At 44.4% G+C, this 21587-nt stretch overlaps 1 protein-coding gene across 9 annotated transcripts in view; it reads right to left on the bottom strand.

The window, feature by feature from the left end:
• Positions 1–21587, bottom strand: part of Kdm2b (lysine demethylase 2B) — a 124608-nt gene that overhangs the window by 31565 nt on the left and 71456 nt on the right. For all 9 annotated transcript variants that reach the window (XM_026386008.2, XM_026386003.2, XM_077796105.1 and 6 more), the window contains one exon: positions 18222–18308. In XM_026386008.2, coding sequence (XP_026241793.1) covers positions 18222–18308 — 87 coding nt within the window. The remainder of the gene's footprint in view (positions 1–18221; positions 18309–21587) is intronic.

Genomic DNA, 21587 nt, shown 5'->3' with positions numbered 1-21587 from the left:
AGTCCACTCGAAGTTACAACGAAAACAACAGCAAAAGAATACTACCCTTTCCCGAAAGGTAACCAACTTTTTAAAAGCTATTTTGTCTGGGCTGAAGTCTATCTCTGAGCTCTTAGGGATCACTCCACCCAGGAAGAAGCCTTCTGAAGAAATTGGAAGGGTCTGATAAAATGTTAATCATTGGGCTGGGGGGCAGAGAGCTAGCAAGCTCAAGCCCCTGGGTTCAATTCCCAGCACTACAACAAACAAAAAAACAACTAACCATACTTTCCCTTCATTATAATTGGTCCAACCTGCAAGGGGACAGAGACATCCAGATGATATGATACATCATGAGAAAAGTCTGGAAGCAGGAATATATTTCACAGGTCTCTCCCATTACGAATCAGGAATGCAAATCTATTTAATAGAATTGTCCTTTGAGGACTCTCAAAAGCTCACTCCTGTATTTAAGGCAGTAAAATGGCATTGGCACAGTTTGATGATCATGGTTCAAAGAAGAGAAAAAATGTGGACAAAAAGAAGCTGCACAGAATACAAACACCCTTCTCTATTTATAGCATTTCAGAGCTACCTTATCAGACTGCCCCCCCCAACTTCATGGATAAGGAAATGGAAGACCCCAAATTATGAAACAGCTCTCAAGCCAGGGCCCCTTATATAACACCATCAGAGACAGCACCCCTCCTAGAGTGCAGGCAATAATAACAGCGAATAGTAACTAAGCAGGCTTAAGGGCTAGACCTGGCACTGTGCAACGGTCATGATCTCATTGAGATCACAGGCAGGTATGGTTTAAACCACCCTGTGAGCTGTGGATAGTTGTCCAGATAAGTGAAAGGACCTGAATCTGACCCTGTGGGCCACCCCTGCCTGGGCTCTTCACCATGCCACTCCACTGCTTCATGCCAGAGGCAAGAGTAGAGGATGCCAAATAAGATCAGTGTCATAATTGAAGTGACACACTCAAGACTTAGGAAATTCTGTATTCTTGGTTCAAATCCAATTCCAAGGTGGGCAGGTATGGTTCGGATGGCAAGCCTGCTGTCTGATCTGCCAGGGTCAATGGTGGAACCAGGAAGATATGATTAGGACTTGACAATGTGATGGGTCCTCTCTAAACACTGAGAAGGTGCCTGCTAGCCACTATCCTAACACCTCCCACAATTTTCTCTGACACTGGCCAAAAGCTTCTTCCCTCCTCTATCTGTCTCAACCAAGTTTCCTTTAGTTAACTGGTCTATACAATTATCCAACATCTGTTTTGCATTGATAATGTTTTGGACTGTATATAAAATGCAAATTATGCTACCCCCTGCCTGGCACAACTGCCACCTTAAAACGCCTTGTTTATGCTGAGCCTTCAGCTGGTCCTTTGTGAAACCCTCTTGATCTCAACAAGGATTTGACCCTAAGGACTGAAAGCTCTCCCTGCTCACAAAGCCAAAACTTCCTGATGTTCTTAGAAAGAGCTCCCCAAAGCGGATGCCACCCAGGCAGTTGTACTTGCCCTGAACCAGGAGGATCCAGAACTTTCACTACGTGGTAAGGAAATAAACAAGGACAGATGCCAAGTCCTCCTTGGTCACACCTGCCACCCACTTCCCTGCTTTCTCTGGATGTCACTTAATTTTCTGGACTGCCTATCAGATCATGAGACCTCAGGAATGGCCCCTGGTTGCCCAGAGGTTCTGCCCAGACACCCTTGTCCCAAGGACAGGGACAGACAATATGCTAAGATGAAAAGAGAGAAGTAGTATAATACCCAAAGCAGGGAGAGCTGTATGTACATGGTAGTATAGCCATGATATGGAGTATGATGCAGCAGCCTCTATGCCCAGTCTCTAATCCCAGCAGCTCAGGAGGATCTCGAGTTCAAAGCCAGCCTTGGTAATGGTGAGGCGTTAAGTAACTCAGAAGCTGTCTCTAATAAAATACAAAAATTGGCAACTGGGGTTGTGGCTTAGTGGTAGAGCATTTGCCTAGCGTATGTGAGGCACTGGGTTCAATTCTCAGCGCATATGTAACTGAATAAATCAATAAAAATCTAAGGAATGAATCTTTAAAAAAAAATTCAAAAACTGGGCTGGGGATGTGGCTCAATGGTTGAGTGCCCCTGAGTTCAATCCCTGGTATCCCCCCTCCCCACAAAAAGAAGAAGTTACAGAAAAGTATGCACAAAATGTATCACTTTATATTAAATATGCATCTATAAATATGATACTATATATTCTGTTGATTCATATTTGGTATATGTATGTTAATTTACAGTAAAACACCTGGAAACATCAATTCCAAATTAATTACAATGAAGAAAGAATTAGGGTAATGAATGAGGATAAGGTCAGAACTGGGAGAGACGGTACAAGAGGATTTTGGTCTATATGCAATGTTTCATTACTCTTAATCATTCAGATATTGGGCTGGGGATGTGGCTCAAGCGGTAGCGTGCTCGCCTGGCATGCGTGTGGCCAGGGTTCGATCCTCAGCACCACATACAAACAAAGATGTTGTGTCCGCTGAAAACTAAAAAATAAATATTAAAAATATTCTCTCTCTCTTTAAAAAAAATAATTCAGGGCTGGGGATGTGGCTCAAGCGGTAGCACGCTAGCCTGGCATGCGTGCGGCCCAGGTTCGATCCTCAGCACCACATACAAAGATGTTGTGTCCGCCGAAAAAAAAACTAATAAAAAAATAATTCAGATATTATTTTTAATGTTAAATTCTTTTTAATGTTAAAGTTAATAAGCCAGTATGAAGGTTTATTCATATTCTCCTTTATTTTTCCCATAAAAAAAAGGGAGGAAAGGCCAGTGTGGTGATGCACACCTGTGATCCCAGTGGCTTGGGTGGCTGAGGCAGGAAGATTGCAAGTTCAAAGTTAGCCTCAGTAACTTAGTGAGGCCCTAAGCAACATAGTGAGAACCTGTCTCTAAATAAATAAAACATAAGAAGGGCTGGGGATGTGGCTCAGTGGTTAGGTGCCCCTGGGTTCAACCCCTTGTACAAAAAAAAAAAAAAAAAAAAACAAATAAATAAAAGAAAGAAAGAAAAGATCATCATCATCCCAAGGACAAGTATCTCCCCCACCCCCCAAGGATAACACAGCACCTTTAGTGATCCCTCTTAATCCCCATCCTCTCCTAACCCCTAGAATGGACAGGGGACAGGCAGACTAGTCAAAGCCTGGACTCTGGGCTTACCAAAGCTAGAGGGTCTCTCCAGTTTGGGTCCCCTTTCCTTGTATCCACGTCCTAAAGAGGGATATATATCTTCTTTCTTTTCATCTTAGCCACAGCCAAAGCTTGTGAAATTATTTTCCAGAGATTCAGGACAGGGAACGAGAATCAATTCTCTTTGTGTCAAGTCCAATGACTACCCTCCTGAGCCAATGAACACCATTTGCAAAGGTGTCCCTTAGGAGGGGTCAGAAATGACAGAGTATGCCTGCAGAAGACCACTTCATGACACAAATCAAAATTCATGCTTAGCAAGCAGTAGAGAATGCACTCCAGTTATTTTACTGTACTTTAGCATTTGTCTCTCTGTTCTTCAATAGGTTTTCCCCTGTCTTAATAGCAAAAGCAAAAGGTCTTTTGGGAAGTTATTCTTCAAAGCTAACAGGAGGAAGAGGAATTTTAAAATCTCATCTTGTAAGAAGTTAGGACGGTAGGGTTACTTGGATTGGTTCACCTGTGTGCTTTGACAGACCAGGGATTGCGGTGAATTCTATTAAGGAAATTACTAACACTATTTAAATGCTTTTTATATTCCCCTTGGAGAGTCATTTCATGAGCACTTAAAAACTTGTCATATGGGTCCCTCTACACAACTGAGCTTTCTGTTTAGTGGGGGTTCCTCTCCTAATCATGCCTCCTTCATCACCAAATCAACCAATAAATATTCACATGCACTGGAAGATGTGTGAGCATGCACAGGATGTTTTAAAAATCAGGTCATTTAACAGGCGACTGGAATTGATCTGAGAAACGTTTCTCTACCATCCACCTCATTTTCGATGCCTTCTCTAACCTTAGAAAGTTACTTTCCTTCTTTATTCATTTCCCACCAAACTCCACACCAAGGATGAATGCTCACACAATTTGAATGAAACTAATGAGTTCATTTTACATCCCCCTCCAGGCACTGGGGGTGTAACTGAGGGCAGAGTATGAGACCTCAGTTCCAACCCAAAACTATAAAGAAAGAAGAAAAAAATATATAGGTATACAAGATTTTTTATGTGTGTATGTGTGTGTGTGTGTGTGTGTGTGTTCATTTATTTATTTACAGACCATAGCTCCCCCTTTGTTTCCCTGTTAACTGGAATGCCCATCACACTGTCTCCCTGCCAACCCCTGAAAAAAAAAAAAAGACCTTGAAGAAACAGGATCTAAAGTTCTATGGAACTTGGACTCCAAAGATCACTCCAAATGGGATGGTACAGGAAACAGAAAAGGAGCAGAACTGTGAGTAAAATATGTTGATCACTTACAGCCCAAAACTGGACACCTCTCAAATGCTCATCAGCTGATAAATGGATGAACAAAGCTTGGCCTGGCCCTACAGAGGAGCACGATTCAACTCTAACCAGCAAGGCTGCACTGAGGGGTGCTACAACGCCATGAGCCTTGAGACTGTGATCCTGAGCGAAAGAAGCCCAGCACAGAAGACCATGTACTGTGTGATCCTATGTTTATCTGTCCACAGAAGGCAAATCCACAGAGGCAGAAAGCAGACTAGTGGGTGCCAGGGGACAGGGGAAGGGGGAGTAGGATGGACAGATGATGGGTCCAGGGTTTCCTTTAGAGGATGATGAAAATATCTGGATTTAGATAGAAATGGTCACGTGACATTGAGAATGTACTAAATGTACCAAATTGTTCACTTTGAAATGGTTAATTTCATGTTAAGTAAATTTTCCTTCCAAAACAGGCATATTGTCCATGTATATGCATACACAATATATACATATCCATATATACATATACTTCTTTCTTCAGCAGCCACGTTTTCCTAGCTTATTAGCTAAACTGGCCAAAATGGAGGCAAAAAAAACTTAGGGATGAGGATTAGTTCTGATCACCACTGAGGGCCTCCTCTACCCCAAGGTCTTTGAATGAACTTCCTTTGTTTTCCAAAGGTGGGGGCCATCTCCCTAGGGCTCTAACAACACCATTCCCATTCCTATTCCTATTCCCATTCCTGAAAGGAACCCAGCTAAGAAGGTAAACTTTGCAACTAACCATACCAAAGCGATAGCTGAATCACCTCTTAAAGAGCTGCTAACAGTCACTGTGGGGAGCCGGAAGGACTCAGACTACACTTGCAGGTCTCAAATACACACAGGTCAGTACAGCTAGGAACCAGGATAGGAGAACACATCCTCACACAAGCACTGTATCCCCCTCCCCTCCCCTCCCCTCCCCCCTCCCCTCCCTCCTCCCCTCCCCCCCTCCCCCCCCCTTTCTCTCTTTCTCTCTCTCTTTCCTGTTATGGGCCTTTCTTTGTTTACCATTATTATGCTTTGTCTTTAAAAATGGCTCCAATAGGCCAATCTGCCTCATCTATGAAAATCCATGAATTTATGATGACAGTCATCAAAACAGAAAGAGCTTTACCAATCTCAACTGTCACTAAATGAAGCAGCCACTAAACTAAACAAAACCTTTGAAAATTGGCATTTAAGGAGGAAAAAAATAATCAAACATGCCTACTGCCTTTCCAGGAGGAATGTATTTTAGGGTAACCCTGATCAATGAAGGAACGCTCTGCAAAAGAATGTCCCCTGATTCATAGGCAAAAAGGGTACGCTTCAAAAATCATTTTCATCTCCTGATAAAATAATTGATAGAAGAAATAATGATCAAGAAATATTGAAGCCAGCACTGGGAGCGGAGGTGTACACCTGTAATGGCTTGAGATGTGAAGGCAGGAGGGTCCGAAGTTCAAGCCTAGCCTCAGCAATTTAGCAAGGTCCTGTGTTTAAAAAAAGGCTAGAGAGGCTGGGGTTGTGGCTCGGTGGTAGAGCACTGGCCTAGCATGTGTGTGAGGCACTGGGTTCAGTTCTCAGCACCAAATAAAAACAAATAAATAAATAAAATTAAATGTATTATCCACAACTAAAAAATTTTTAAAAAGAAAGGCTGGATGGAATGTGGGTCGGTGGTAAAGCACTGACTGATTTCAATTCCCAGAATCTCCCTGCCTAAAAGAAGTACTGAAGCCAGCAATGAATGGTTGGCAGTAGGGGAAAGAGGAAGGGTAGCAGGAGCCCAGTGAAACTCCATCCAGATTCTCTGGAAGAAGAGAAGAACATTCACTAAATAATGAAGGATCATACTGCCATTGTCTTAACTATAATATTTACTTTAAACAAGACTTTTGATCAAATTTCCAGCTTGCAGAAATTGAGAGATAAGTGAGTTAAATGACACCATGAGGTCACACAAACAAATGCAAAAAGTGGGATGGTCTAGAAGACATGTGGCTTTGTGTCTTCTACAAACTGCCATGCTGAGAAAAGTCTAGATGAAAAGAGAGAATCAAGAACTGATTCAATGTGTTGTCCTAGATTAGAATCTGATGTGAAAAAAGCAGTTGTAAAAGATTATCTGGAAGGTCTGAGTATGACTAGGCATTAGGCAGTACCAAGGAATTATAAATTGTGTTAGGTGTCATAATGTTATTTTGGCTATATAGAAAATCTTTCCCCTTTTTTGCTGGGTGAGGTGGCGCACACCTGTAATCCCAGAAGCTCAGGAGGCTGAGACAGGAGGCTGAGACAGGAGGTTTGGGAGTTCAAAGCCAGCCTCAACAAAAGCGAGGCGCTAAGCAACTCAATGAGACCCTGTCTCTAAGATTATAAATTCAACAGCCTCAGCAACTTAGTGAGGCTGTCTCAGAATAGAAAAAAAAAAAAAAAAAAAGACTGGGAATGTGGTTCAGTGGTTAAGTGCTTCTGGGTTCAATTCCCAGTAACCCCCCCACCAAAAGTAACACCAAAAGTAACCACCCTTTCACACCCATTAAAATGGCAATTGTCAGGAAGGAAAAAAAAGAAAGAATATAAAGAGTATTGGTGAGGATGTGGAAAAATTGGAACCCTTGTACACTTTGGCAGGAATGGAAAATAGTGTAGCCATTACGGAATGGTCAGACAGTCCTTTAAGTTAAACACAGAATTGTCACGTGACCTGACAATTACACCTGTGGGCATACACCAAGAGAATGGAAACAAGAACTCAAAAAGATGTTTGTGGTAGAAGAGACTCAAGTGTCCACGGACAGATGAACTGATCAACAAAATGAGGTACCTACACACTCGCAAGGCATTCAAACTGTGGAATTCGGCCTTGAAAACAGAACCTCTGTCACAGGCTACAAAGTAGAGGAACCTTGGGAATGAAATAAGCCAGGAGAAGTGGAGATGGCTGTAGGAGTCCACCTATACACGGTCACCAGAGCTGTCAAAACACACAGGGTCAGAAAGTGGAATGGTGGGCAGGGAATGGGGTGGGGGAATAGGGTGTGATGGGGACAGAGGTTCCGCTTGGGAAATGGAACCTGTCAATGTTCAATGTCAATGTACTTAATGAGGCTGAACTGTGCACCTAAAGACGGTTATATTATGTGTATTTCATCACAATTTACAAAAATGTGATAAAAAAGAAATAATTGTACCCCTGCCAGAAAAATGAGTTAAGAACACCCATGCTCCTTCCCAGACCTGCTCTGTCACCTTGTCTAATCAACTAAATGAAAGAAAAAAAGAAGCTACATGGCAAAGAAATGAATAATAAAATAAAACTTCCTTTTATGCACGAGATTCCCCAGAAACTTCCTTGATGCTTTGCTGCTGAGTTATTTGCATTGATATTTTCAGCGATTTCCAGCAGGTTTGACGGTCACTATAACTCCTCACCCACTTCCTTCCTTTTATCAAACACATTCATCTTCCCCATCTTTGATAAATGAAGCCAAATCAGGTGAGACATTTGGGGGCTGGGGGTGCAGTTCAGTGGCAGAGCACAGAAATGGCACGCTCATGCTTACCACGCTCAAGGCCTGGGGTTCCAGCCCCAGCACCGTAAAACAAATATATGAATCTCCCCTGTCTTCACCCAATCTTGCCCTTTTTGTCTTTACATCACATAAATTGGGAGGATTATCTAAAGGTATCAGGAGACCAAACACATACCCATCTTCATGACAACTTATTTGCAATATAGATGGCATCTGATGACTCATCCCCAGAGTCTAAAGGGCTGGTCTTTGTAATGGCAAATAATCACCTCTAGTGCCAGCAGGCTTTCTAATAACTCCATCAAAGGCAGAAACATTCAGTATCTCAGTGGCTCTCCAAGAATCTGTCCCTGGCATTATTAACACAGATAGCTGAGCAGGTTATCAGAAAGAAAAAAGAAATCCTTGTTACAGACTTTAATTATAGGTTATTTCAGCTGACCTCCATCTTGAAGTTCCAATAACATGGTACTAAAAGATACAAATAATGTTGGCTGAAAAAAATCCCAGGTGCGATAAGATCTTTCCAAGTCCAGTAAGATAAAGGGAAATGCCTCAATTTGAGGGACAAGAGGGGCTAGGAAGTTAGAGATGTCTTCTTACTTCTCTTCCAATTAATGTTCTTTTAGCAGCTGGCTGGGACTAGGACACAAAAGTTCAAGTATGGATGGAGTAAGTTAAGTCACCAAAGAGGATACAGAAGCATCCAGAAGCAGTGAGAAAAAGAACAGAGATGAGGGCTGGAGCTATAGCTCAGTTGGTAGAGGGCTTGCCTTGCACACACAAAGCCCTAAGTTCGATCCCCAGCACTCAGGGGGGAAAAAAGAAAAAGAACAGAGATGAGACTGAGTTTGACTTCATCTTTTAAAAACTCTAGGAAAATTGTGCTATCGAGTTCATTCATTCATTTAAATATCTCCCAGGCCTTGCTACATTGCAAGCAATCTTGCATTAATAGGATATAAAATGGATAAGGAAAAAAATACATAAGAAGAGCTCTAACCTCAAAAGTTAGGGGACACTGAGGACAGGTTATGTTGACAGTGAACATACAGAGGAGAATGTGGAAATTGAAAGGGAAAAGAAATTGGGGAAATCTATCCATCAGGATCTTGGCAGGAATTAGAGGGTTAATGCTCATGGAGGAGAATGTAACAGAAGCTGGAGATGCACCCTAAGCCTAGGGACAATGATGAGCCATTACCCAATGAGAAAGAGAACGCAACTGTTAACAGAAGAGTTGAGCAGGTCACATGGTAGAAGCTGTGGTCTTCCACAGTGGGAAACAGTCCACCTGCAATGATCCTACAGGAAGGAGACTGGGAAAATGGACACTTCCCTCCATCTCCTCCTACCTTCCCTCTCCTGGTAGTGCCTCAGGCCCACTAGCTGTACTCAGCCAGAAGCCAAAGGCAGGGAAGCCCTTTGCTGTAGCCCACAGAGCAGGCGAAGGAAGAATTTGGCTGGGCCTGGAGTGGAGGGATCTGTTCATGGGGAAAGGAGGAGGATATTTTTGAGAAGAGGAATAGTTGGTGGGCAAGGAAAAGGAAACTGTGGAGAATCTGGTTCTGCTGCATGGGAGGGAAGACAAGAGGCAATCCTGAGCACCTGAGGTAGAGCTCCAGCTGGTGACGTGGGCACCCCAGGATAGGCCCGGGACTCAAAATGTGATTTTAAAGAAGATGGAGATTCAATAACAAGGCTAAGGGATGACTGTGATAGCCTCAGAAACTCCCATGGTGTATTCTAATCCCTGGAACTGCTTAAGGTGACTGTGCTCAGACAACTCCACAGATGTGAAATGATCACCCTCCGTCAGGGTGATCAGAACCCAATGACAGGAGTCCTTATATGATGAGGAAATTAGGACCAAAATGCATCCAGAGGGGAGTTGATGCAGACACATAGGGAGGTGAGGGTCAAACACAGACCAAGCAAGGGCCGGCCTGGAGATCTTCCCTCCCAGCCCTCAGCAGGAACCAGCCCTGTCGACACCTAGAACTGCCGTCATTTAAGCCACATGGTCTATGGTACTCTGCTACGGTGGCCCTGGCTAACTAACAAGGGCGTGATCAGATCTAAACTTAGACAGAAAGCTGGGAGACAGGAGACTGGAAGCAAAGCTGCCATTCCATCTTAAGGATGTTGAAAATCATCCCATGTTCGAGTTTCCTGATAGAAATGAGGATACTAACCCCAAGTACCTCCTGTCTCAGTAAATGGAACACAGGGGAGCCATGGAACACTTCCAAGAGCAAAATAAATCAACTCTGGTCCTGTCCATCCACCTCCAATATGCCAGCACCCATTCTCTTGATCACCACTTGCCACCACCCTAAACCAGTCCAGACCTGTAGCCACAGTCTCCTAACTGGCCAACTGCTCCCAGGTGCCCCAACTTCAAACTGTTCTCAATCTTCCCCACTCAGGAGTGCTCCCCCACTGGGCTACAGCCCTTTCTATGCTAGTTTTTAAGAAGTTTCAGTTTCCCTCCCAGGGGCGGGAAGAAGCAGGAGTAAGTGTGAAATGGTCCAGCGTTTGAATCCGGTGCATCATTGGTGGTTACAGCTGCACAGCACGGTGAATGTCAACACCAGCTAAGCGTACACTTGACAATGCTTAAAATGGAACTTTTATGCAACATATACTTTATCACAATTCATAAAAATTCATCTCTTCAGAGTATAATCCTTCTAATTATGTACTTATTTGTGTGCCTGACATAAAAACTCTAAGTTCCATGAGGACAAGGAAATCTTCTTCATCCAATACCTAACCCAGGACTGTATAGAGGTAAAGGCTAGTCACTCATCCATTTGGGAAGGCAAGCAATGAAGAATCACAGCTGATTCTCTGAACTCATGGCTGCTGCATTCTCTAAAATCACTCCAAACACTGCATTAGTGAACACCAGGCCGTCACTCCAAGGGAAGATACAGAATTAGGTGCCTTCTAGTCTCTGGTCCCAACATTTTCCTCAATCAATGTATCAACTTGTTTTTTGTGTTTCTCTTTGAAGGCGCCTTTTAAATATATATTGCTGATCCACTACATTGAACTTGGGACCAACAGTGCTACAACCCGTGCCTGAAGGAGGCTCATCAAACACGTAGCTTCTCTGCACTGCAGAACCTCCTTGCACTCGGTAACAACAGACACCAACCGCCACAGCTCCGGGGGCATTTTGAACAGCGAAATCACCAACCAAAAAAGAAACAAACAAAAAAAAAAACCTAAAATTTTGAAAAATGGGACACCTGGAAAAGGACACTTCTTTACAGTAAGAGACCTGCAAGCAGAAGGCAGAGCACTGCCTGCTCAGCCCCACTGCAATGCACCTGTCATCTGGCTCATGTGCATGTCTGCAAGTGATCACAAAAGCACTCCGAATATTGGTTTGGGGGCAATAGATAAATTTTATGGAATAGGTGAGTTCACAAATATAAAATCCATAAATGATGAGCCTTGACTGTACTTGAAAGTACGCCCCAATCTTGCTGATCCCAAGGCTGCAAATCTCACTTGCAGAGAGTCAGCAGGTAAAACTACCGCCCATCCTGCCTCCGTCTGTCTCACACATGTTGTGAGACTCCAGAGACTTCCACTTTCTGGCTTCAGATCACCCCCCTTAGAAGGTCCTGAAGAGGGTATTGATGGGCCCCTGGTCAGCAGACTTGCCAGCAGGTACAAAATACTATGGTTTCTCACTAACAAATCTGGACCTGGAGCCAACACCGACTGCCGGAGACCTGAGTCTCAGCTCCTGAGGAACTTGGATGGTACAGCATGGTTCAGGGATGTCCCCTGATGGCCCATGGGCTAGAGGCTTGGTCCCCAGCGTGGTGCTCTGAGAAGGTGATGGAAACTTAAAGAAGTGGGGTTTAGTGGGCAGTCTTCTGGTCTCTGGGGCTATGCCCTTGAGGGGGATGTTAAGACCTGGCCCCTTCCTCTCTCTCTCCCACTTCAGCCACGAGGGGAACAGCTTTGCTCCACCTGGGCCAGGATGCACTACCTCAGCATGGGCTCAAAGCAATGGGGACAAGTGATCATGGCCTGGGAACTCCAATACTGTGAGCCAAATAAACTCTCCCTCTTTTTAAGTCGACAGTCTAGGTATCTGTTACCCTCACGGAAGATGACACATGGAGTCTCCCTTTACCACCGACAACTTCTTCTCAACTGGGTTTTTCTGTGGTTGATGTTCATATGTGAAAGTCCTACAGGTTGCAGATCAGGAGCCCCTCACCACACCTCGCCGGGGTCGGCTTGCTTTGCCTGCCTTTCTTAGCCCTCTTGGGCTCCTCTGTTCTGGCCCAGCTACTTCTGTCACCTGTCTCTTCCCTTCATGTTGAACTACACTGTCCCTTTCAGTCACTCTCTCCTGACAGACTTTCACAAGGCCTATCCAGCTCCCTGGAGGCTGCAGGGACAGGGCACCTGAAACCCCTGGCCCTTCATGCCCATTCCTCCTACCTGGACCCCATAGCAGAACGAGTAGCCTTGCCTGCCTCAAGCCCCAGGGGTACAAGCTAAAGCACAAGCTATAGGGCCTGGGGCTTCTCCAGCTGGGCCAATGTGGCAGGGATGAAGGAGAAATGGCTTTTTTAAACCAGTTCCCTCCTCCCAGGAAACATCAATCCACTTCAGCACAGCCAAACTATTTCAAAGAAATTAAGCCATCAAAGTACCCACTTGAGATTAAGTTTTATACAGGCAACTTGTAGTCTAGGGATGCAAGCTGTCTCTGCACCCTTTGCCCTCCCTTTGGTATTCTCTATTTCCATCGGGAGCCGGAGGGGGGCCGATTCAGGGTTACGGATTACATATAAATCATAATTCTAAAAAATTACAATAGCTACCAGTATAATTTTTTACAATGGTAGGCTGATACAACAGAAGCATTTCACAGGCAGCATCTCACAGGGATCCTGCCAGGACCACTCAATGAGATGAATAAACTTAACAGATGAATAAACTGGGGTTGAGACTTATCCTTTAGAATAATTAGTCAATCCTCAGGTACATCTGACCCCAAAGCACATCCAGGTTATGCATGAGAATGACCTGGAAGCTTTTAGAAAGTCCAGATTCCCAGGCCTCACTTCAAATAGACTGGATCACAATGTTCGGGGCAGATCCCAGGAAATTATATTTTTAATTTTTTTGTGGGGGGAGGTACTGGAGATTGAACTCAAGGGCACTGGACCACTGAGTCACATCCTCAGCCCTATTTTGTATTTTTATTTAGAGACAGGGTCTCACGGAGTTGCTTAGCACCTTGCTGTTACTGAGGCTGACTTTGAACTTGCAATCTTCCTGTCTCATCCTCTTGAGCCACTGGGATAATAGGCATGCACCACCATGTCTGGCAGGAAGTTTTATTTATATATATATATATATATATATATATATATATATATATATATATATATATATTTTTTTTTTTTTTTAAAGAGAGAGAGAGAGACAGAGAAAGAATTTTTTATTATTTATTTTTTTAGTTCTTGGCGGACACAACATCTTTGTTTGTATGTGGTGCTGAGGATCGAACCAGGGCCGCATGCATGCCAGGCGAGCGCTACCGCTTGAGCCACATCCCCAGCCCCAGGAAGTTATATTTTTAAAACAAGGTCCCCAGGTGAAGGGGATGCCACCAGTCTAAGGACTGGTCATCATTAGACCACATGCCTTCCTAGGAAATGATGAACCCTGAGTAGGGGACATGAAAGGGCAGCCACTGCCACAGTTGCCCCTCCTCATCATCAACTGTACATTGTCAACTTAATGACTCTGTGACAGGAATTGAGAGGAGGACACGTGTGAGACAGGAAGTACACGGGGCCTCACACTGAATGATGTGCCTCCTCTTCTGGGACAGGCCACGTGTCACATCTGAGGGACCCCAGCTGGATCAGGCCTCCCAGATCTCCCTGCCCCACTGTAGAGGAAGGGGAAGAGAAACATACCAAACCATGGGTGGCAGGGCAGCAGGTGGTGTGTCGCTTCCTCCTGTAGCCTGCAATGTCCCCATAAGAAAGCTGATCCAGTAACCACTGAAGAGGGCTGTCCCCACATCCCCTGCCAGAGCACTTGTCCTACACACCCCAACCCCTCTGCTCCTTTGCTCCAGAAAAACTGCCAATAATTTAAATTCAAGTGACACCTGCTTTGGCCACTGGTGACGACGGATTAAGAACCAGCTGCCTCCATAGGCTCTCCTGCCAGCACGGCCCTGGCCCAGCTCCTCTCCTTCCCCAGTCTACTCCTTTGGGAAAGATCCAGCAAGATCCAGGAGAAGTGACCGGCTGAGGAGCAGTTCAGCTTGCTAATAAGGCCAAGGTCAGAGGCCGGGCTTCAAATAAGCCCAGCTCTCTTCCTTTGCCTCTGGGGTCACAGACAGGGCCCAGAAAATCCTGCCACCTGGTCATAAAAGGAAGCGGCTAGAGTGTAGACAGATCAAAACAAATCCAACGCCATTCGTGAAAACAGCCAATCAGGTGAACGGTGATGGATGGTGACTCGGTGGCATCTCAGATTTGAAGGACACTGCATCAGAAATGACCTCAGAGCCTAATCAGTTCCAGAAAAAGGCTTTGTTCTCCTAGAGGCAAGGTGGGAGATCAAAGCATTTCTTGCTAATCACCATTGGGCATTAATTACTTGTTAAGAAACCCGACCCAGGAGCAGAACCTACTCCGGGCAGCCTCAAGGAGCACCCTTGATCTTTCAACCCAACCTGCATCAAATTGGGAGGAAGCAGACTGCAACCCTGGGAACCCAGAGACCCCAGGCGGCCCAGGCAGCCAGTCGTTCAGTTACTTCTTCCTTTCCTGTTAACTTTTTAACCCCACCAGCCAGGAAGTGCAGAAACATAATGCCTTCCCCTCCCCACGCCTCCGCCACCTTTCATTAGGTTCTCACAGCAGCCGTGACAGAAACAGGCAGATCGGGACAAACACCTCACTACTCACAAGCCGTGTGGCTTGAGGCATACCCCTGAACCTCTCTGAGCCCCTTGGTCTCCTTGACTGGACTGCACAGCTGAGACTATCCACCTCCTGCCCTCATTGTAAAGATAAAGAAAATCTAAAAACTGCATCTAAAACTTGATGCTGGGGGGCTGGGGATGTGGCTCCATCGGTAGCGCGCTCGCCTGGCATGCGTGCGGCCCGGGTTCGATCCTCAGCACCACATACAAACAAAGATGTTGTGTCCGCCGAGAACTAAAAAATAAAATATAAAAAAAAACTTGATGCTGGGCTGGAGGTGTAGCTCAGTAGTAAAGTTACCTAGCACGGGTGAGGCTCTGGTTCCATCTGGTTCCAAAGAAAGACAAAAACAAAAGGGCTGGGGTTGTGGCTCAGTGGCAGAGCACTTGCCTAGCACATGTGAGGCACTGGGTTCGATCCTCAGCATCACATTAAAAAGGAAAGAAAAACTAAATAAAGGTATTGTGTCCATGTACAACTAAAAAATTAAAGAAAGAGAGAGAGAGAGAGAGAGAGAGAGAGAGAGAGAGAAACAAAACAAAATAGTCTATCCATACAATGGGATATTATTTGGCCATAGAGGGAGGAGGACTAGTCCATGCTTCATCACGGTAGACCTCGAAAACATTAGGCAAAATGAAAACAGTCAGATACAACAGGTCACCTCCTGCATAAGTTCACTTATAAGAAATGGGCACCACAGGCAAACCCATGAATGAAAATAGAAAGTAGATCAGAGGTAGAAGGAGACCAAGGGGGAGGGGCCGAGCACTGATGAGGTTCCCTTTTCCTTTGTGGTGCTGAGGGTGGAACTTGGGGCCTCACACACCCCAGGCAAGGGCTCTCTACCACTGAGCTACATCCCCCAGCCCCGACTGATGAGGTTTCTTTTGGGGGTATAAACATGACCATAGATCATGGCGATGGTCATACAAATCTTTGAATGCGCCAAGAAAACACTGTTTTATTACACTAAAAAAAAAAGTGCTGTTGGACACCCCCTGTCCTCCCTCCTCCCTCCCACCACTTCTTCCCCACCCAGCCCTTGATCCTCCCTGCAGCATTGACTAACCAGCCAGGATGAACTGTGCCCACTGAGTGCTTGAGAACCCACCCTCCCCAGGAATCCCAGAGAAGGTCTGTGTCACCAGAAGCCATCTTCCTGACCTAAGCTTTTGGAGAAAAGGGAAAAGAGGTTTGTTTGTGTGTTTGTTTTTCATGCCTATAAAGCCCTTGGAGGGTGGGTTAGGGTCTCAGCTCCAGACAGGGCCAGTTGTCTGCCTGAAGTGATTCAGAGGTCCACTGGGGCCCCTTTATTAATTCTGACAGTGGATGAAGGCGGGTTTGTGTTCCACACACCCTAGTGCCCCTCCTGGAGCAACTGCCAGTTAGGAGGGACCGGGGTGGGAGGGACAGGCAAAGCCTTGCTTTCCTCTTTAGACTCAACACACCTATGGCCCAGCCCATTGGTTTCAAGATGCTGTGCCTGCAAGCTGTTTGTGGTCTGATAAACGGCATATGCTATTGCACACACAGGGGAAGGCAGCTTTGTAACCCTGCGCACCTCCACAAGCTGGTAAGAGGGGAAGCCCTTTCCACTCCTACCTCCACATGGGGTCCCGCTGAGCTTCAGAGAGAACTCACACCCACAAGTAATGGGCTCCTTTCCAGGCAATTCCACACCCAGAAATATACCCTCTAAGGAGATAATCAAACAAAAGTGAATCATCTAGAATAGCACTATCCAAAAGAGATACAAATAAGGTGAGCCACGTATGTACTTCTCAACTTTTTTAGCCACATTTTAAAAAGATAAAAAGAAACAGAAGAAATGAATCATTTTTTTGTTGAACCAATATATCAGAAATATTGCCTTTTCAACTAGGGTTACCAGACTCGGCAACTAAAAATACAGTGTGTACGTCATGACATTCCAGGTAAATGAGTAATCGTTTTGAAGATAGTTATATCCCGTGCAACATTTGGGATATACTTATACTAAAAAAATTTTTTATCTTATTTGTTTATCTAAAACCCACACTTGGGCTTGGGGTTGTAGCTCAAGGGTTGAACGCTTGCCTCGCATGCATGAGGCACTGGGTTCGATCCTCAGCACCACATAAAAAAATAAACAAATAAAATAAAGATATTGTGTCCATCTACAACTAAAAAAAATTTTAAAATAAAAATAAAATTCACACTTATTTACTTTTATTTGTTGGCACTGGGGATTGAACCCATAAGCACCCTAACATTGAGCTACATCCCCAACCTATTCTAATTCTTATTCTATTTGAGACAGGGTCTTTACTAAGTTGCCCAGGCTATGCTCCTGCCCCAGCCTCCCAAGTAGCTGGGATTACAAATTTTAAGCCTAAACTTCTTCTTACACATGAGGAAAGACAGGTTCAGGAAGCTTATGTAACTTGCCCAAGAAAATGGCAAACTGAGTGTATTTGGATGGATGGTAGATGGAATCATCCATGCACAATCCACCCCACATGGCTTTTGGAGGGATGGACAGCAATATGTCATTGTCTTCTCTGCATGGTGGATTTTGAGATGGACATCCACCGACCATCAAGCACTGACTTGTCCCAATAAGTGACTTTACCTTTTTAAACCTCAGTTCCCTTTTCTGTAAAATGAAAGTCACTATGATCACCCCCCTGACCTGCTGAAGTCCAGATAAAACAAAGAATGCAGAGGAGTAGACAGCAGCAACTTGCTCCTAATAAGTTTCATTGATGTAAATGTTATCATTCTTCCTAGTCTCTTCATCCTTTCCTGTTTGATTAGACATTTTTTTGTGCAGCACTGATCAGTTAAATGAAGATAAAAAAAATTATGTTCAAAAGAAGGGAAAACAGTCCATGGAGCAGCTGGACGAAAAGGGATGATGGAAAGAAAGAGGTAAAGGAGAGAGTGAATGAGAGAGATTAAAATCCACTTAAAGACAAAGTGAGACATTGCTTCCCCGCAATTATCTGGGTGACCACCAGGGGGCACTGCTTGCAGCTTTCATAGCTAGGTGAAAAAGCCCTTTCAGAAAACAAAAACTTGCGATGAACAAACATATCACTGAAATCATTCAATTCATGATAATTGGGGTGCTCTCTCCCAAGAGCCCCCTGAAAAAGATGCCAACATTCACAGAAGGTGTCAAAGGCAGTGTTCTACCCAATGTGAGCAGTTTGCATCTTACCTTTGGAGTCTTCTTTGGCCAACTGACCACAGGGACACCAGTGATGGCCAGATTAGGGTCGTCATCTGCATGTTCCTTCAGGACATTCTGTGGCCAAACAAAGAAACCATATTAGCCCAGGGTGAGGGGCAGTGTTTGAAAGGGGCTGAAGGCTGGACCTAACCCAGCAGAAGACTGAAAACTACACACACACACACACACACACACACACACACACACACACATCAGTGCCTATCTACCACCATCCACTGTGCAATAACCAAGTCACCAGGGTTCCCTGGAGTCCACAAAATACACAATATCCTCTGGGTTCAGTGGTACACACCTGTAATTCCAGTGGCTCAGGAGGCTGAGGCAGGAGGATCCCATGTTCGAAGTCAGCCTCAGCAACTTAGTGAGACCATCTCAAAATAAAAAATTAAAAAGGGCTGGGGAAGTGGCTCACTGGTTATGTGCCCCTGCATTTAATCTCTGGTACAAAAAAAAAAAAAAAAAAAGACTGAGGATGGAATCCCCCAGACAAATGCTGGCAGAGAAGTGGGCTTTGTTGGACACACCAGGAGGGGTCTCCAATGTAGGGCACTGTGTCCATTCCTTTGTTAGCAATTTTAAGGTTCTGCACAGGTAACTGATTCTACCAGATTTTGGCCTTATGTGCAACTGACTTTAGAACCTCTTTCAGGTGTAAGATGCCATTCTACTGGGTAGCCCTAACTTACAGCTGAGATGACCAGGACTCAGAAAAGTTCAAAAGACTTGGATGCCACCTCGTGCAAGGAAGAGCAGGGCCCCGAACCCTGCCTTCTGGTACCCAACTTTCTGCCCCATGAAATGTGGGTATGTGTGGCAGAATCCACAGCACACCTGATAAAACATGTGTAAGGACACTGGCCTGTTGTTATAGGCCATGAATTCTAGATTGTGCTACTAGGACATTTAAGAACAGAATAAATCACAAATGAGCAATTAACAGGAATAACAGAGGAACCCAAGATAAATGCGGACAAAGATCATTTTAACTCACTTTCTCTAATCCACTTCACCAGAAATGACTCCAATTCAGTTCTGATTTACTTTATTTACATTAGGTAAAAACTGAGGATATGTGCCAGGCACGGTGGCACACTTGTACTCCCAGTGACTCAGGAGGCTGAGGCAGGAAGATCGCAAGTTCAGTCAGCCTGGGCAACTGAGCAAGACCCTCAGCAACTTATAAAATTAAAAAATAAAATGGGCTGGGGATGTGGCGTAGAGGTTAAGATTCTCTGGGTTCAATCCCCAGGACCACACACAGTTGCTCCTTGGTATCCATGAGGACAGGTTCCAAAATGTCCCATGGATACCAAAATCTATGAATTTGAAAAATCCATGAATGTTCAACTCCTATATAAAAAGTGTTGCAGCATTTGCATATAACCTATACCCATCCCCCCAGACTTTGAGTATTAATTTTTTGGTACTAGGGAATGAACTCAGGGGCACTCTATCACTGAGCTGCATTCCCAGTCCTTTTTTTAAAAAATTTTTCTATTTTGCGATAGGGTCTCGCTAAGTTGCCCACGCTGACTTCAAATTTGCAATCCTCCTGCCTCAGTCTCCCCAGGCACTAGTATTACAGGCATGTACCATCATGCCCAGCTCAACACCACCCTCAATACTTTAAATTACCTCTAGATTACTTTAATACTTAATAACAATGTAAATGCTATGTAAACAGCTGTTACATGGTATTTTTGTGCTATTTTTTACTAGTATTTTATTTTTTTTGTTTTAAATATTTATTAGTTGTAGATGGACACAGTACCTTTATTTTATTTATTTATTTTTATGTGAACCCAGTGCCTCATAGGTACCACTGAGCACCACTCCAGGCCATATTTTATTTCTTAGTCTCTCCTCCCCATCCTATTTTCAATGCAAGACAGGCTGAAGCTACACATGCAGAGCATACAGAGACAGGAGGCCACCTGTACATTGCCAAGGAATCACCAATAGACATGGTTCAACTTCGGCATGGTCTTCCCACTTGGTAAAAGAAAAGGCTACCAAAAAGTTTGCGATAGTGGAATGACCCATCCCTGGGGAGAGAAGTATTTCATTACCAATATTTAAAACTGGCCGTTCACTTTTTTTTAATATTTATTTTTTTAGTTATAGGTGGATACCATATCTTTATTTTATTTTTATGTGGTGCGGAGGATTGAACCCAGTGCCTCACGCATGGTAGGCGAGCACTCTACCTCTGAGCCACAACCCCAGCCCAGGCAGTTCACTTTTAATTGGTCTTATTTTTCAATTTTTTGTTTATTTATTTTATTAGGTGCTGGCGGTGGAACCCAGGGCCTCACACACCGCATGCCCTACCACTGAGCTGCATCCCAGCCCAATTCTTGGTTTTAAATGTACTGCAATGGACCTCTTTTTACTTGCCATTTCCAAGTCCTATCTGCACTGTGGTCCACCACTCAGGGGGGGCTTGGACTGGCCAGGTGAGAGGGGTGCAGGGAGAGCCTTGGGGGTACAGGGCTGCACCTTTTGCTAAATGATGACAGTAAGAAGTTCTGAATGTGTTCTCTATTCAGACGACTATTATAAACTGTCTCATGTCACTCTCATTTGACACCTGTGACCACTCTAGGACAGGGACTGTCATTTCCAAGTCATAGATGAGGAAACTGAGATATTTAGATAGATGAAGACAACTGTCCATGACCACAGAGCTAGTAAAAGGTGGAACATGGCTGAATCCTGATGGAAAAAAGTATGGGGGGGTGAAGCTCAGTTCTAGGGCTTTGCCTGGCATGTGTGAGGCCCTGGGCTCATCCCCAGTACCCCCCATCCACACACACACACAAATGGCGATATCATCTAGCCTATATTAAATTTTATAAAAATTTTTTTAAAAGAGTAGGGAGAAGCCCATGTTCAGAGCAGGGCTATTCGTAATAGCCAAAAAGAAGGGGTTCCAGTGGTGGATGAATAGATACATAAAATGTGGTCTATCCATACAACAGAATATTATTCAGCCTAAAAAAGGAAAATTCTAACCCGTGCTTCAACCTAGATGAACCATGAGGACAGACAAAAAAGGACCAAGGCTTTATGATTCTACTTACATGCAGGACCTGGAAAGGCAAATGTACAGAATGGTGTTGCCAGGGGCCGGGGAGATGCAGAGTAAGGCCCCAATGTTTCATGCACACAGTTTCAATTTCAGTTGTACAAAAAGGGAACATACTTAAGGCCACGGAGCTGCCACCTGACTGTGGTCAGGATGGCCAATTTAATATTATGGTTCTTACTACAATTTTTACAAAGTGGTGAGGGCAGTAAGGATTCTAAGCCATGGACTCAGAAGTTCTAGAA

The sequence above is a fragment of the Urocitellus parryii genome, chromosome 3, assembly GCF_045843805.1.
Source record: "Urocitellus parryii isolate mUroPar1 chromosome 3, mUroPar1.hap1, whole genome shotgun sequence".
NCBI classification, from domain to species: domain Eukaryota; kingdom Metazoa; phylum Chordata; class Mammalia; order Rodentia; family Sciuridae; genus Urocitellus; species Urocitellus parryii.
Note: the sequence above shows the minus strand (reverse complement) of the source record. Positions and strands in the feature narration are given on the sequence as shown.